The sequence below is a fragment of the Podarcis vaucheri genome, assembly GCF_965113315.1.
Source record: "Podarcis vaucheri genome assembly, chromosome: 13".
Taxonomy (NCBI): Eukaryota; Metazoa; Chordata; class Lepidosauria; order Squamata; family Lacertidae; genus Podarcis; species Podarcis vaucheri.
The window spans coordinates 54,671,981-54,685,810 of NC_138751.1; the positions used below are offsets into that span (position 1 = coordinate 54,671,981).

General features: G+C 44.6%; 2 protein-coding genes across 8 annotated transcripts in view; one reads left to right on the plus strand and one right to left on the minus strand.

Annotated features, from left to right (window-relative positions):
* The window catches only part of GLIPR2 (GLI pathogenesis related 2), a 27,727-nt gene extending 21,285 nt beyond the window's left edge, over window positions 1-6,442 (minus strand). Inside the window, exon 1 of the mRNA XM_082195169.1 lies at window positions 6,062-6,442. Coding sequence (XP_082051295.1) covers window positions 6,062-6,074 — 13 coding nt within the window. The 5' untranslated portion in view covers window positions 6,075-6,442. The remainder of the gene's footprint in view (window positions 1-6,061) is intronic.
* The window catches only part of LOC309516239 (zona pellucida-binding protein 2-like), a 26,326-nt gene continuing 17,375 nt past the window's right edge, over window positions 4,880-13,830 (plus strand). For 3 of the 7 annotated variants that reach the window (XR_014212804.1, XR_014212805.1, XM_082194928.1), the window contains exons 1-4: window positions 7,478-8,724; window positions 9,263-9,439; window positions 11,740-11,865; window positions 12,697-12,840. Coding sequence is in view for 5 of the 7 variants with exons in the window: in XM_082194928.1 (XP_082051054.1) it covers window positions 8,595-8,724; window positions 9,263-9,439; window positions 11,740-11,865; window positions 12,697-12,840 (577 nt within the window). In the remaining 2 variants the exon portion in view is untranslated. Of the gene's footprint in view, window positions 5,027-7,477; window positions 8,933-9,262; window positions 9,440-11,739; window positions 11,866-12,696; window positions 12,841-13,830 lie in introns of those variants that run through there. The other 4 variants (XM_082194925.1, XM_082194929.1, XM_082194927.1 and 1 more) reach the window with 3 other exon arrangements.

The following is a 13,830-nucleotide window of genomic DNA, read 5'->3' on the forward strand; positions in this document are numbered from 1 at the left end:
AAAAATGCTAATGACTAAGGTTCCTGAAAGCCGCTTGTTTATATATCTGCAAAGCTAACAAATCTGTAAAAAGGATGTATAGAGTGGTGGGAAGACCTTCAGAAGTCATGGAGATAGGGATCTTCCAACCCTGAGAGTGGGGAGGGTGTTGGGCTCCACAAGCTAATATTTTACTAGAAGCCAAACATTGCTTCAGTCACTAGCATGGACTGGAACTACTCCAGAGCAGACTTAATATTGCATAAAGGTAAAGGTAAAGGGACCCCTGACCATTAGGCCCAGTCATGGATGACTCTGGGGTTGCGCACTCATCTCGCTTTATAGACCGAGGGAGCCGATGTTTGTCTGCAGACAGTTTCTGGGTCATGTGGCCAGAATGACTAAGCCACTTCTGGCGAACCAGAGCAGCGCACGGAAAAGCCATTTTCCTTCCCGCCGGAGGGGTACCTATTTATCTACTTGCACTTGATGTACTTTTGAACTGCTAGGTTGGCAGGAGCAGGGACCGAACAATGGGAGCTCATCCCGTCGTGGGGATTTGAAGTGCTGACCTTCCAATCGGCAAGCCCAAGAGGCTCTGTGGTTTAGACTGTTAACAAGGGGGAGGGGTTTCTCCTGCAACAAGACCACAGCACCACCCACGTCCCTTTAATATTGCATACTCTCCAACATTTTGTAAGAAAAATTTGGGGCACTGCCCAGCCTCCCCCATCTACATCACTTGGCCCCTCCCTGCCGCTGACCCCTTCCTCACCCTCCTTGCCTCCCCTCTCTATTGCTGTCTTTAGCCTTCTGCTCAGCAGCCTCAAGGAGGTTGCCCTAGGCCCTGTGATGCTGGCGGATGTTGCGATGCCTAGTGTGGCCTCCGAGAAAATCTGGGTATCCCAGATTGGGATCAGAAGCCGGGGCAGCCTCCGTAAATTCAGAATGCCCCGATTAAATCGGGACACTTGAGGGGTCTGATATTCTCCTAATGGAGATGAGAAGATTGGGAGCATGATGCGGCAGTCACGCAACCCCCCTCCCTCTCATCATTTACTTTAACCATGGGATAGGATTGCTAAATGCACCAGCACAAGTCATCTGCACCAGCCAGAATTCATACCACCATTTGAAACAAAGCAGTTTGCATGTTCTGGTTAACAAGGAAACTGAAAAGCATGCTTAGCACCAATGCAAGAACAGCTAAAAACCCCACAGATTAAATAAAATGTTTCATGTCTTGGATATATGGTGTACTCAGATATTTGTTTTTGCAAAGAAGATTCATTATAACAAATTATTTTGGTCAGTAGGATATAACAGCATGTCCTTTTCTATTAGACACACAGTGTCTCAGTGCTTAGTTAGACATATCCCAGGATTTCAAGACTTGCCTCAAAGGATATCATAGCTCATTTAACACAAAGAACCTGTACATTAGTACATTCTCTTAGTACAGTCTCTTTGTAAACTGCTTTGGAGGTTTGAGCTGCATATACATTTTATAAAATAAATACATGACAGAATTAGACTCCTAATTATAAGTGGTCACTTTGGGTGTGGAAAGTGTTCTTGCGGTGCAGAACTGTAACAGCAAAAAACAATGTACCAGTCCCATAAAGGTTTTTACAGCAATAATGTAATACTGTATATGTAAGTAATATTGTGTCCTTGTTCACGAATGAGTGGAGTCCTGAGATTACAGATTAGTGAGCACAGAAGTAAGATTGCAACAAAACCATTTGTGGCTCCATTAACATTTCACTTCCTGGAAGGTAAGAATACACCTGAGGATTTAAGGTTCATTGCTGTTGAACAGATTCACATATAAATCCCCACTTCCTACTTTAAGCTATTAAATGTTCACCTTGCAAACAGCCATTCCTTATCAGCGGAATGAAAAAAATTGATTTGCCAGCATATTTATAAGGATGTTTTCAATATTGTAGCAGCCTGTTTACCATTCTAAACAGGAAATGCTTTCAGGAAATGCTCTCTTGTTGCTCAAGGGCTGTTACAGCTCAGTGGTCTTAGGACACTGATACATGTTTCTTATGGTTTTCTTCTATTGTATGCATGGTATATTGCTAAAATGATAACCTGACAGATGCATACTTAGATATTCTACATTCTAGTCCCTGAAATCTGGGGGGCCTAAATTGCATATGCAGATTGTTTCCTAATTATACAAATCAGGTGGTGGGTTAAGAAAGGCTGAAGCAACTCCCTCTCCTCCCCTTTCCAAGTTTCTTTTATAGCAGGAGTGGAGAACAACATGGATTTTCCAGATGTTTCTGGACTCCACCAGCCATCAGGCCAGGCCAGCGTGGGCAATGGAAAGGGAGCTGGAGTTGACGAGAGTCCAGCAATATCTGGCTCCCAGAGAGGTTTCCTCCTCTGCTGTAGAGGAATGAGAGAGAGGGATGGGTTTTCTTAGATATTTCTGCATGTAAGGACTGTCTGAACCCTCAAAGGGTACTTAACAGATATTAAGAGAATTTCGCATATTGTAAGAAGTCTAAAATTCTTTCCTTAGGGAGATGGGAGGGCAGGGAATACAGGATGTTCCTTTGCTGTTATTATGCCTTATTGTTTTTAGCTTTCTAAAATTATATAAAATCCAATAAAATAATAAAATCTCTTCCTGATAATAAACTCCATTGAACAAAACAGGACTTACTTGTGTGGAGAAATGTGCTGTTTGTCTAACAAGGTACTGTAACCCCCAATCACAGTGGCATAGCGTGGGTTGTCAGCACCCGGGGCAAGGCAAGTAATTTGCGCCCCCTAACCCGTGGATTTGCGCCCCCTAACCCATGGATTTGCGCCCCCTAACCCTAACCCCCAGATGGTGCGGCCGGCCCCCCCCTGCACCCCCCACGCTACGCCACTGCCCAATCATCAAAAGCCTATTTGATCCTGTGTCTTACTAATGACCCATTACCACCAGGCTGCCACCTCAAGGGGGTATTAGTCCAGAGTGCATTAGTTTTTAATACAGTGGTACCTTGGGTTACATACGCTTCAGGTTACATACTCTGCTAACCCAGAAATATTACCTTGGGTTAAGAACTTTGCTTCCGGATGAGAATAGAAATCGTGCTCCGGCGGCGCGGCGGCAGCAGGAGGCCCCATTAGCTAAAGTGGTGCTTCAGGTTGAGAACAATTTCAGGTTAAGAACAGAATCTCCGGAAAGAATTCAGTGCTTAACCCGAGGTACCACAGGAAGCACCAGTCTGCCTTAATTAGCTCTTAACACAAGCTACGGTAATTTCAGAGGATTTAGAAACTGTCTAATACAAATGCACACATGGGCCTGTCATCCAATTTTAACACACAAGCTCTGCTCTACATCATATTTCAGGCAGGCTTCCAGATCCTCCCCTCCAATGCTTAAGCACCAATTTCATGTTTGCCCATTTCAAATATTTAATACTTAAATCAATTTTTTAGTTCAAACTACTGTCAAAGGTGGCTTGCAAGCTTTATTAAACCTCTTCTAAATCAAGAGAAAAGTAACAGAAAATTATAACAGAAGCATCACACCATAACACAGACCAGAGATGTCAATCAGCTGTGTTTTACTCAGAGTAGACCTATTGAAAAAATTGGATATAATGTAGGTCCATAATGATCATTTGTTTCAATACTACCCCTAATTTCCAAATTTAAACTATTGTGGGGCTTGTGCCTGGCTCAGAAAAACAACAGACTCTCTGCACCTCATGGACATCACCCAGAGAAAAAAGCATTCTATAACAAGGAATACCCTTTTCTGATTACCGTAAATGTTTTGACTGCACCTTTTAAAAAAACAAATCCACTTTTTCTCATTGCAAAACTGTTCCATGGAACAGCGACAATAAGATTGTGACATCAAAGCCACCCATGTATTCAACACTCTGCACATCAACTTCACAAAGAACACTGACACTTGGTTTTTAGGTACATCTGTGTGCACCCTGAAATTATCAGGCTTGGAGAAACTCATAGCATTAAACACAGAAATCTGCAGTTAAAAGCAGGCGGCATGAATTCTTAAAGACACACTTCTAGCCTTGCCTACACGTGGGTAAAACCAGATGGACTTCTCCGATAGTGCAGTTTAAATACACCCACACCCAGGCCTTGTACACAATCAGAAGTTACAACATGCAGCTAGTGATTACTACCCCTGTCGCTATTTATGGCAGACCGAGAGAGAATGAAAACACACACACCCTCTCTCCACGTCTTCCACCCACAAGTAAAAACAATGGGAGAAAGAGGTATTGTCAGGAGGACTCAAGGAGTCCTGGTCTTGGCAGGGATTTGGACTTGATGGCCCTTGTGGTCTATTCCAACTCTGTGATTCTATGATTCTATGATTTGGTCGCCTGAATGATGGCATTCAGGGATTCAGTCTGTCTGACTCCAAACTTCGTGGAGAATGGCTAAGGGCCCCTCCTTGCATTGGCTGAGAAAGTCAAGCTGTGTTCCTTCAGCCACTGTCCTGGGCTCCAGTCCAAAGTACCTGAAGGAGCGTCTCCACCTCCATCGTTCTACCTGGACACTGAGGTCCAGCGCCGAGGGCCTTCTGGCGGTTCCCTCATTGCGAGAAGCCAAGTTACAGGGAACCAGGCAGAGGGCCTTCTCAGTAGTGGCACCCGCCCTGTGGAACACCCTCCCACCAGATGTCAAAGAGAACAACAACTACCAGGCTTTTAGAAGACATCTGAAGGCAGCCCTCTTTAGGGAAGATTTTAATATTTGAAGCTGTACTGTTTTTAATATTCGGTTGGAAGCCGCCCAGAGTGGCTGGGGAAACCCAGCCAGATGGGCGGGGTATAAATAATAAATTATTATTATTATTATTATTATTATTATTATTATTATTATTATTAAAGTGTTACTGCTAACAGGTAGATAGATGTCGCCTCTGGCACAGAAGACCAAGGAAAGCTATCTGCTTAAAACAGACATGCGGAAGCCTCCTGAGGCAGTTCCACTGTAGCTCCAATTGTTTGTGACTACTGACCCTTGCTGGCTGGGACTGATGGTAGTGGTGAGTCCAACATCTGGAGGGCCACAGGTTTCATACTCCTGGTGTGTGTACACACACACACACACACACACACACTGTATATCCTTCTCCATTCTGGACTTTCCCACCACGCACAGATGTGCAAGGCTGCTGTGTTGTGAACATAGCTGCCTCCTAGAGGGGCCTAGTTCTTTGGTACTGCCAGACATAACAGTTGCAGAGTTTTGCATTTAAAAGCTGCAAGGCTAGTAGACATGTAAAAGACACAGCTTTTGCCATCACAGCATCTGTTGGCCAAAGAAAACAGCAGCTGTTACATTCCTGCTTGTTTTACAGCTTTTGAAGTTGTCAGGAATGAGAAGGGGCCCCCGTGGGACTTGCATCGCCATCTCCTCCCTCCGCTTTGCACAGACCCCCTTGCTTCTGATGCCGAATGATGCTGCTGCTCCAGAAAACAACGTTCCTTGCTCCAGAGCAGCTTCTAGAACAGCAGTCTGATTCCAGAGCCTCCTTTCTTGCGGAAACTTGAGTGTATCGGTTCCAAATGGGAACCCTGGAACAGAGAAGCGCCACAGCTGGTTGGGATGCCAAAATCCTATCGCATAAGCAGCAGGAAAGGAAAGTTGCTCCCTCTCACCTTAGGCAGTGCAGCTGTGCAGGCTAAGGGCCAACGTATATGGGGAGCTATTTTGAATTCTTGCCAAATAGGTTTGCTTGCTTCCTGCCCGCTCTTAATCACATCCTCCGAGGAAACGCAAAGCACGGCTTGAAAGCTAACGGACTCTCCCCATGGCTATTCCTGCAAGCGACGGCTGCCTAACAGTTTCTAGCAAGCATATTAGACCGAAATTTTATGCAAAGCCCATGCATAAAAGTCGCGCATCCTAGGCGGCGAGTTCCGGGTTTCTTCTGCACAAAGAAAACCCTTCCGGGCTGCTGGATGAAGCCATTAAGATCTATGCGCATCGAAGCAAGGGGCAAGGTTTTTTTTTGGGGGGGGGGTGCGCGTTCATAGGCAAGGAAAGCTATGAGCGTCGTCCAGACTCGTTCACCCACCTGACTTGCCCATAGTCCCGTCCTGGATGCTGAGCTGCAGAAGCGGCTTCTCTCCAGGCTCCGGCTGCTTTCGGTTTTTCTGCCCGCCGCCTGCAGCTTCCTGGCGCTGCTCTGAGCCGCTGCGTGAAGCAAGAGGCTGCGAACAATCAGAGGCAATTGCCCATTCACAGGGCTCAAGCTGCAGGGCGATGCCTTATAAGGAATGAGGCCATTTGTTCCTTTCTCAAGGAGATGCTTCTCTGTGGTCAGGGAGGGATTATTTATCTTCTAGAATACTCAGCAACGCAGGAAAACACTACTGGGTATGATTTTGCATACCAGTTTAGTCAAGTAACAGAAAAGCTAGGCTACACTCATTTTGGGTGGGTGGGGAGTGTGGAAAGTAATTGAAAACATGCTACATACTTTGAAAGGCAGCTGTTGAAGATTGCAGCAAGATGCACAGATTGTGGGGCCGCTATGTAATTTTAGACTTAATCCTTTTATGCCCCCCCCCAACTTTGGGTAGTGGTGTGTGGTGCTTCAGTTGCAAAGCACACAATAGTTGTTTATCTTCTCCCCATCCATGCTTTGCAGCAGTTTCCAGATTCCCGATGCGCTAGAGCAAAAGCAGACAAAAGGCAGTGTGACAATGCAAATTTAAAGAAGAAAATATTCTGAGCATGTGTAGCTTCGCATTTTCAATTCACTTAAATCATTGCAACCATCGTGACTGCGGGAATGAAACTGACGCAAAATAAAACAATTGTCCTGATGCTAAATGCATTTACTTGGGAATAAGCACCGTTTTATTGTAGAAAAGGGGGAAACGTTTGAAAAGTGAAAGTAATAGAATAAGCATCCAGCCACCAACATTCAGTCTTGGTTAACCCTTGCATTCCCATGTACCAGCCTGGATTCTGACACAAGGCCTGAGGCACCTGGAGTATGTCTGGAAACAAGTTCTGAGGGACAGTTAGAAGAACTGAGTATGTACCACCAGGGAAAGATTAAGGAAAGACATGATAGCAGCCTTCAAGTACCTGAAGGCAGTCATGCAGAAGATGGAGCGACTTGCTTCTAGGTGGTTATCAATTGCAGAGTCACTACTCCTCACGAATGCATGGTTTTTGCAGTGGACAAATTGCATTATTAGCATCAAAAGTGCCTGCCCACCCACAGCCCCCTTACTTTTCTGGAGAAAATCCACTATTGGGGAAAAAATGTTTTTCCTAGTTTAAGAGCTGAGACAGATATAGTTTTGGAGGCTAGGCTATACTTAAAAAATGTCAACTGCCAAGACAGAGGCTGAGCTATCCCAATCATTTTGACAAGTGGAGGTGACTGTCCACCTTTCAATCAGCTGGCGCCAATCACATGAGATCTGGTTAATCAACTTCAAAGGAAAGAATTGGGAGCACACTCCGGAGTCTTACTTTCAGGGGAGGAAGTGCCATAACTTGAATCCCATGATGAAGTATTTCCCGAAGAGGAGAGAAAGAAATGAAAATGCCCAAAACCAACCTCAAAACTGTGGGAGTTTTTGCAGCAAACCTAACAATGTATAGTTTAATGCATGAAGTCCATAGAGCTGAATTTGCTAGAAAAGGCTCAACTAAGTCATGCCTCATGGCCAAATTGGAGCTTGTGGTCAGGCCTGAAGGCCAGAAATTCCCCAAGATCCCTGCTCTCGAGGCAGGACCTACACCAGTAGACGTGGTGAAAACATGGCTCGCTATCCTTTGCACCTGATAGGTGGAAACAGACAGCCCTTGGAAGCTTCATCCTGTTGTTGTTGTTGTTTAGTCGTTTAGTCATGTCCGACTATTCATGACCCCCTGGACCAGAGCACGCCAGGCATTCCTGTCTTCCACTGCCTCCCACAGTTTGGTCAAACTCATGCTGGTAGCTTCAAGAACACTGTCCCACCATCTCGTCCTCTGTCGTCCCCTTCTCCTTGTGCCCTCCATCTTTCCCAACATCAGGGTCTTTTCCAGGGAGTCTTCTCGATTCATGAGGTGGCCAAAGTATTGGAGCCTCAGCTTCACGATCTGTCCTTCCAGTGAGCACTCAGGGCTGATTTCCTTAAGAATGGATAGGTTTGATCTTCTTGCAGTCCGTGGGTCTCTCAAGAGTCTCCTCCAGCACCAGAATTCAAAAGCATCCATTCTTCGGCGATCAGCCTTCTTTATGGTCCAGCTCTCACTTCCATACATCACTCCTGGGAAAACCATAGCTTTAACTATATGGACCTTTGTTGGCAAGGTGATGTCTCTGCTTTTTAAGGGTCATCCTGTTACCCTAACCAATACCTGTTTGTAATGCAGTTTGGAGGGCATGAAGAAAGGAAGACCTGTGGTCTCACTCCCACAGTGCCCAACTGCCGTTTCCCAACTGTCGCTGTGCCCTGCCTGGAATGTTCTGGCCCACTCCGAGGACCATGAACATGTGACTCCGAGGACCATGAACATCCTGCATGTCTGAGTCTCTCATCTCAGTGCTTCGCTTGCTTCCCCTTGCCTGAGCTGCTTGTTTGGGTGGAAGGTTGCCCCCCATGTGTGAAAAGGAGGGAACGAAGGCCATGGTGGCAAGAAGAAGCCTTCCACGGTGTCGGCTTCGCCTGCTGAAGCTTGCTTTCGTGTTTCTGTTGTTGTTGCTTCCCCTCCTTTTCTCAGGGGCTGCCTGTAAGTGACAGAAGACCGGAGGAAGAGTGAGAGGGTTGAATCTCTTGCCATCTCTTGCTGGGGATCCTCGCCTCGCTTCACGGGTAGACCAGCCCTGAATAAAGATCTACATCAGGATCTGCTTCCCCTGTGGATCCTGCTGTCTGAGCAGGTTGCCTCACTGCAACTAGGATTTGAAACCATGGTTTGAAGCTGGATCCAAATACTGGTGAACCATGCTTATGGTTGGTGCAGGAAGGATTGTGAAAACGGCATTAAACCAGGAAGAGCTTGGCTGGGGAGCAAAAGTGATTCAGCAGCCTTAAAATGAATGGCAACGGTGTTATGCTGGACCATTGGGAAATAGGCATTTATAGTTGTTGCAAACTGCACACTTGCAAAACTCCATGTAGCCAGATAAGCATAAAATTAAATAGATGCAAATCACTAATTAATTTAATATAAATTGTTGAATATTCTCTAGGTTTTGTTTTGATGGCCTTTTTTGTTTTTCAAACTTTTTTCTTTCTTTCTTTCTTTTTTGTCAATGTTGCTCTAGCTGGAAATCCATGTTTTGTGAATAAAATGTGTCTGTTAAGAAAAAGGACGGTGCACTTGAAGAGGGAAACCAGAGATACACCAGCAGAGTCAGAGACTGAGTATGATAACACTTCATATGTCCCAGAAGACCTGCCAGCTTCAGATAACCAGATAACTGGAGCAGAAGAAAGAACTGGTAAATGAAATCACTGTTTACACCTGTTGATTTCAGACAGTGGATTGAGCACTTTGACCCTACTGAAATTTTGTTCTATTGCATGTCTCTTGTTACTTCCAACTGAAGAGCTGCAACTGTAAAGATCACTGTTTTAAAACCCCAAGTTAGGAACTTTTTGGGTGTTGTAGAGTAGCTGTTTGTATCAGTGTATGTGGAACCAAGTAAAAGGATTAGGACAGCAGTCAGGGAGTGAAACTTAGTGGCGCAGTTACCAGGAAGTGACTCAGTACAAACAGATAGAGCAGGAAGGAGATAGAGAGTTTGCAGTTGGATGCAAAAGCTTGTTTTAGTAAAGTTCTTTGTTCTGCTTGATCATTTGATTATATCTTATAGGTCATTGTTAAGTTTGAACTGCATCTTACAATGTTTTTATTTTGGTTTTTGGCATTGCACTGCCTTTTATTTTCTTATGCGCTACTTCTAGATTTTTGGATGTTAACAATTATTGTTAATAAATCATCTGCAGTCCAACAATAAGCACACCAGGATCTAAGGTAACTGAAATGACTGCACTTAATTTTCTGTGTAGGACTGCACTGCCAGTATTTTGCAGGAAGAATTCAGTGACATAGTAGAACTTTGCACAATTAAAAGTACATTAAATCCCTCTGTTTCACCTGCACAATAAATCCACTTCTTAAAAAATGGGCTGCTTGCAATCTGGCAAGAGATGGGGGAAATGCATTGGAAGGTGAGGGATTAACAGGAAGACGTGTGAACGTCTCGCAGACAAATCAGGATGAATGCAAGACCAATGCTTGTTCTACCCAATAAATAGGAACAAATGCTTAGTAAAGACTGGGACAAGGCAGGGTGAATGCTGAATAAGCACGTCATCTAGATAGCTCTGATGTATCCATGCTAATTGTGACTTTTACTTAGTGGTTTTCAAACTGCAGGCCCAGTTGTTGTCACATCATATGATTGTTGTGGTTTTAACACGACAGTTTAAAAAGCCTATTTGTAAAAGGCTTGAGGGCTACAATTTGAGGAGGTCAGCAAAAAGACCATTAACTACGTACTGTATTGATGCAAAAAAGTGGCAAAGCAGACCTTTTAGAACCTAGAAAATGATTCAAGAGGGGGTGATTGAGATTGCGGAAGTGGGGGGGCGGGGGGCTTAACGCTTTCCCAACTCACTGTTTCTTTCATTTTGCTTAATGTATGTAGGGTTTGGTGTCAGCGTGTCCCAAGTAGACAGGAGAAGTCCTCAATTTCTTTTTCTGTGACCTTCTTTGTAAACTAACTTGACATACATGTTCTGCTTAATCTCTTGCAAATTGATTAGCTGTTATTTGCAAGGATAATTGTTTTCTTGTTACATGCATAAAACTTCAAAAAACTTTCCATGTGGGCCATGAAGTTCATGTTTGGTGTTGCAAGGGTTGAATCAATAAAATTAATCAAGTACAAAAACAAACAAACAAAAAACTCACTGTTTCTTGCTCCACATCTTTCCCATTCTGAGCATATTTTCCTCATTTGGGCTTCACACTCAGGCCTGTAAATTTTGGGGCAGAAAAACTGGTGGAGGGCATCCACTGCTGCAAAAGGGAAGATAAGGAAAATGTTGTGCCTCTATTCCTGTTTCTCTGTTTACAGCTGCCCTCTCCCAAGTGCATGCTGCCATACATATATTTGCATGTAACATGTACTGTGTCCATTCACCAGTCATTCACTATTTTTAAATTCAGTGTTCTCATTGACTTCTTAGGAAAGAGTCAAGCACTTTTATTGCAGTAGGCTAAGTAGGTATTACTAAGTAGGTATTACTAAGTAGGTATTGTGGGACGCGGGTGGCGCTGTGGGTAAAAGCCTAAGCGCCTAGGGCTTGCCGATCGAAAGGTCGGCGGTTCGAATCCCCGCGGCGGGGTGCGCTCCCGCTGCTCGGTCCCAGCTCCTGCCAACCTAGCAGTTCGAAAGCACCCCCGGGTGCAAGTAGATAAATAGGGACCGCTCTCCAGCGGGAAGGTAAACGGCGTTCCGTGTGCTGCGCTGGCTCGCCAGATGCAGCTTTGTCACGCTGGCCACGTGACCCGGAAGTGTCTCCGGACAGCGCTGGCCCCCGGCCTATAGATGTGAGATGGGCGCACAAACCCCAGAGTCTGGCAAGACTGGCCCGTTCGGGCAGGGGTACCTTTACCTTTACCTTTAAGTAGGTATTACACATCAGGGCTGTGTGGAATGCAATGTATTTTTAATATTAAGTTTTATGTATTACTATATCTCATTCTAACTCGATTTTCCCCCTACTTCAGTTCCAGCGTACATTCTTATTTATTCAAACAGTTTAATTCTAAATTGTTTGACTGAAAAGCTGTTAATTGAGGGAATCATGGATCCCAAATACGTATGGTCTGGTCCCCGAGGACAAATTACTAGAGGTAACTACAGTATAGTTTAATTGTACGTAAGTTAAGACTATAGTCCTTAGCACAGTTTCTAAAGAGTAAGCCCAGTTCAATTTCTGAGTAAACGTGCTTAGGGTTATGCTGCATATTTAAAAATATATATATATTTAACTCTGATATATGTATTTCTCTGCTGCTCTGATAAGCACAGACAGTCCTAAGAGCACTTCCCTGAGGAAACGCTGGTGAGCTGTGTTCCTGCACTGGCACCACAGCTGGAAGTCTGTGCACAGACATGCATCCCGTGAGCAACCACTGCGTGTTCCTTGAAGAGTCTCCCCTCATGCAATTCCTTCCTTCGAAGAGAAAGCCTAGGCAGGGCTTTGGCACCCTTTGCCCTTCCATCCCATCTTGGAGCAGCCCGTCCTGTTTTGCCACCCGAGGCAAAAGAGAGAGTGCCACCCTGTGCACCTGCCGCCCCTTGCAATCCCCGCCATAGCCTCATTAGGCGGTGTTGAATGGCTTCTCCTCACTTTGCAGCAGAGGGTCAATTGGGGTGTTGGTCAGCTGCTCCCGCTAGGGGGGCTGGGGGCTCTGAGCGGCTTCCCTGGCTGTTGCGCCAAGTGCCCCTGGATTCCCCCCCCCCCGTCGTGGCGGTTTTGGCGGCTCAGGGACCAGCCAGGCAGCACAGTTGGTGCTGGCAGTCCTCAAGAGCTCCACATGGCCGTGGCGCCCGCCATCTTGCCTTGACGGAAGTCCATTGTTATGATTTATGATTAGTTAATTGACATTGGCATTAGTTAATTGGCATTGGCATTGAGCATCCCATTGCTGATATTTTGGGCGATGTGTTGTTATTTGTAGAATCACAGAGGTTTCTTTTAACGGAAGATGGCAGCTTGCAGATTTATAATATTAAAGGCAGTGACTCTGGAGGTTACACTTGCAAAGTGAATTATATATACAATGCTGAACAAATGACTACCGAAATCCATTTCATGGTTTATGGTAAGTAAGGTTTTAGTAATTTTAATTTTGTTGTTTTGCATCCATGGTATTAATTTGTAAAATACTCAGGAAAGCATGGAAATCTAGAACCCTTAAATGCTATTGAAAAGAGTGATTTGAAAAGAGTGATTTGAAAATAGTATCTTGAAAACCACAAAAATGTATTGGGCCTTACTACTTTCTTGGTTAAGTGTCAGCTAGCACCATCAGCTTGAGAAATAGTCAGGAAATATTTGGACTCTGCCCAGGCATTCTGGAAGTTTATTCAGTGTAAGCGCATGCAATTCAGGTACCTGAGGCAGGGCAAGGGGTGAGCAAAGAATGAAGAAGGACAATAAAATTAAGCTAGGGCGCCACCTGGTGGAAATGCATTGTCTTACTCTGTGACTGCATTGTGTCTTATTAGTTGAGTGCAGTGATGATGCAAAACTACATACCAAAACAATTGCCAATGAGTACATTTGCACTGCCGTGCTTAGAAAACAAGATCCATCTCCAAGGGCAGATGAGCTACATCTCGGAGCCTCTATCTACATATAGTTTTAGAAATAATTGAGAACTAGTGACATATTGGGAACTGGAGATGGACAAATTCTTCTTGTTGTTGTTGTTATTAGAAATAATTTAATTTATATCCCGTGCTTCACCCTAAAGCCCCAGGATTTGTGGCTGTTCAGTGGCCAAGCAGACTTCCTTGAAAAGTAATGGACTTTTCTTCGTTAGAGGTTTGTAAGCTGCAAGGTGACCAGTCACTCATCAGGGATGCTATATCAGAGGCTGCCTTTATAGGTAGGGAGTTGGGTATGGTTGGGGGGGGGGGACTTATTCTGAGGTGTCATTTCCTAAGAGTAGAACAGAAGTTCTAAATTAAAACTGAGTAGAGGGAGAAGAATTATTTAATATACTAACTGTTCTGAAAAGCACAACAGCCTTAACATTTAGCTACTCTGCAGCTGTGTGTAAATTCAGCAAATTAATTTTGACTGATAA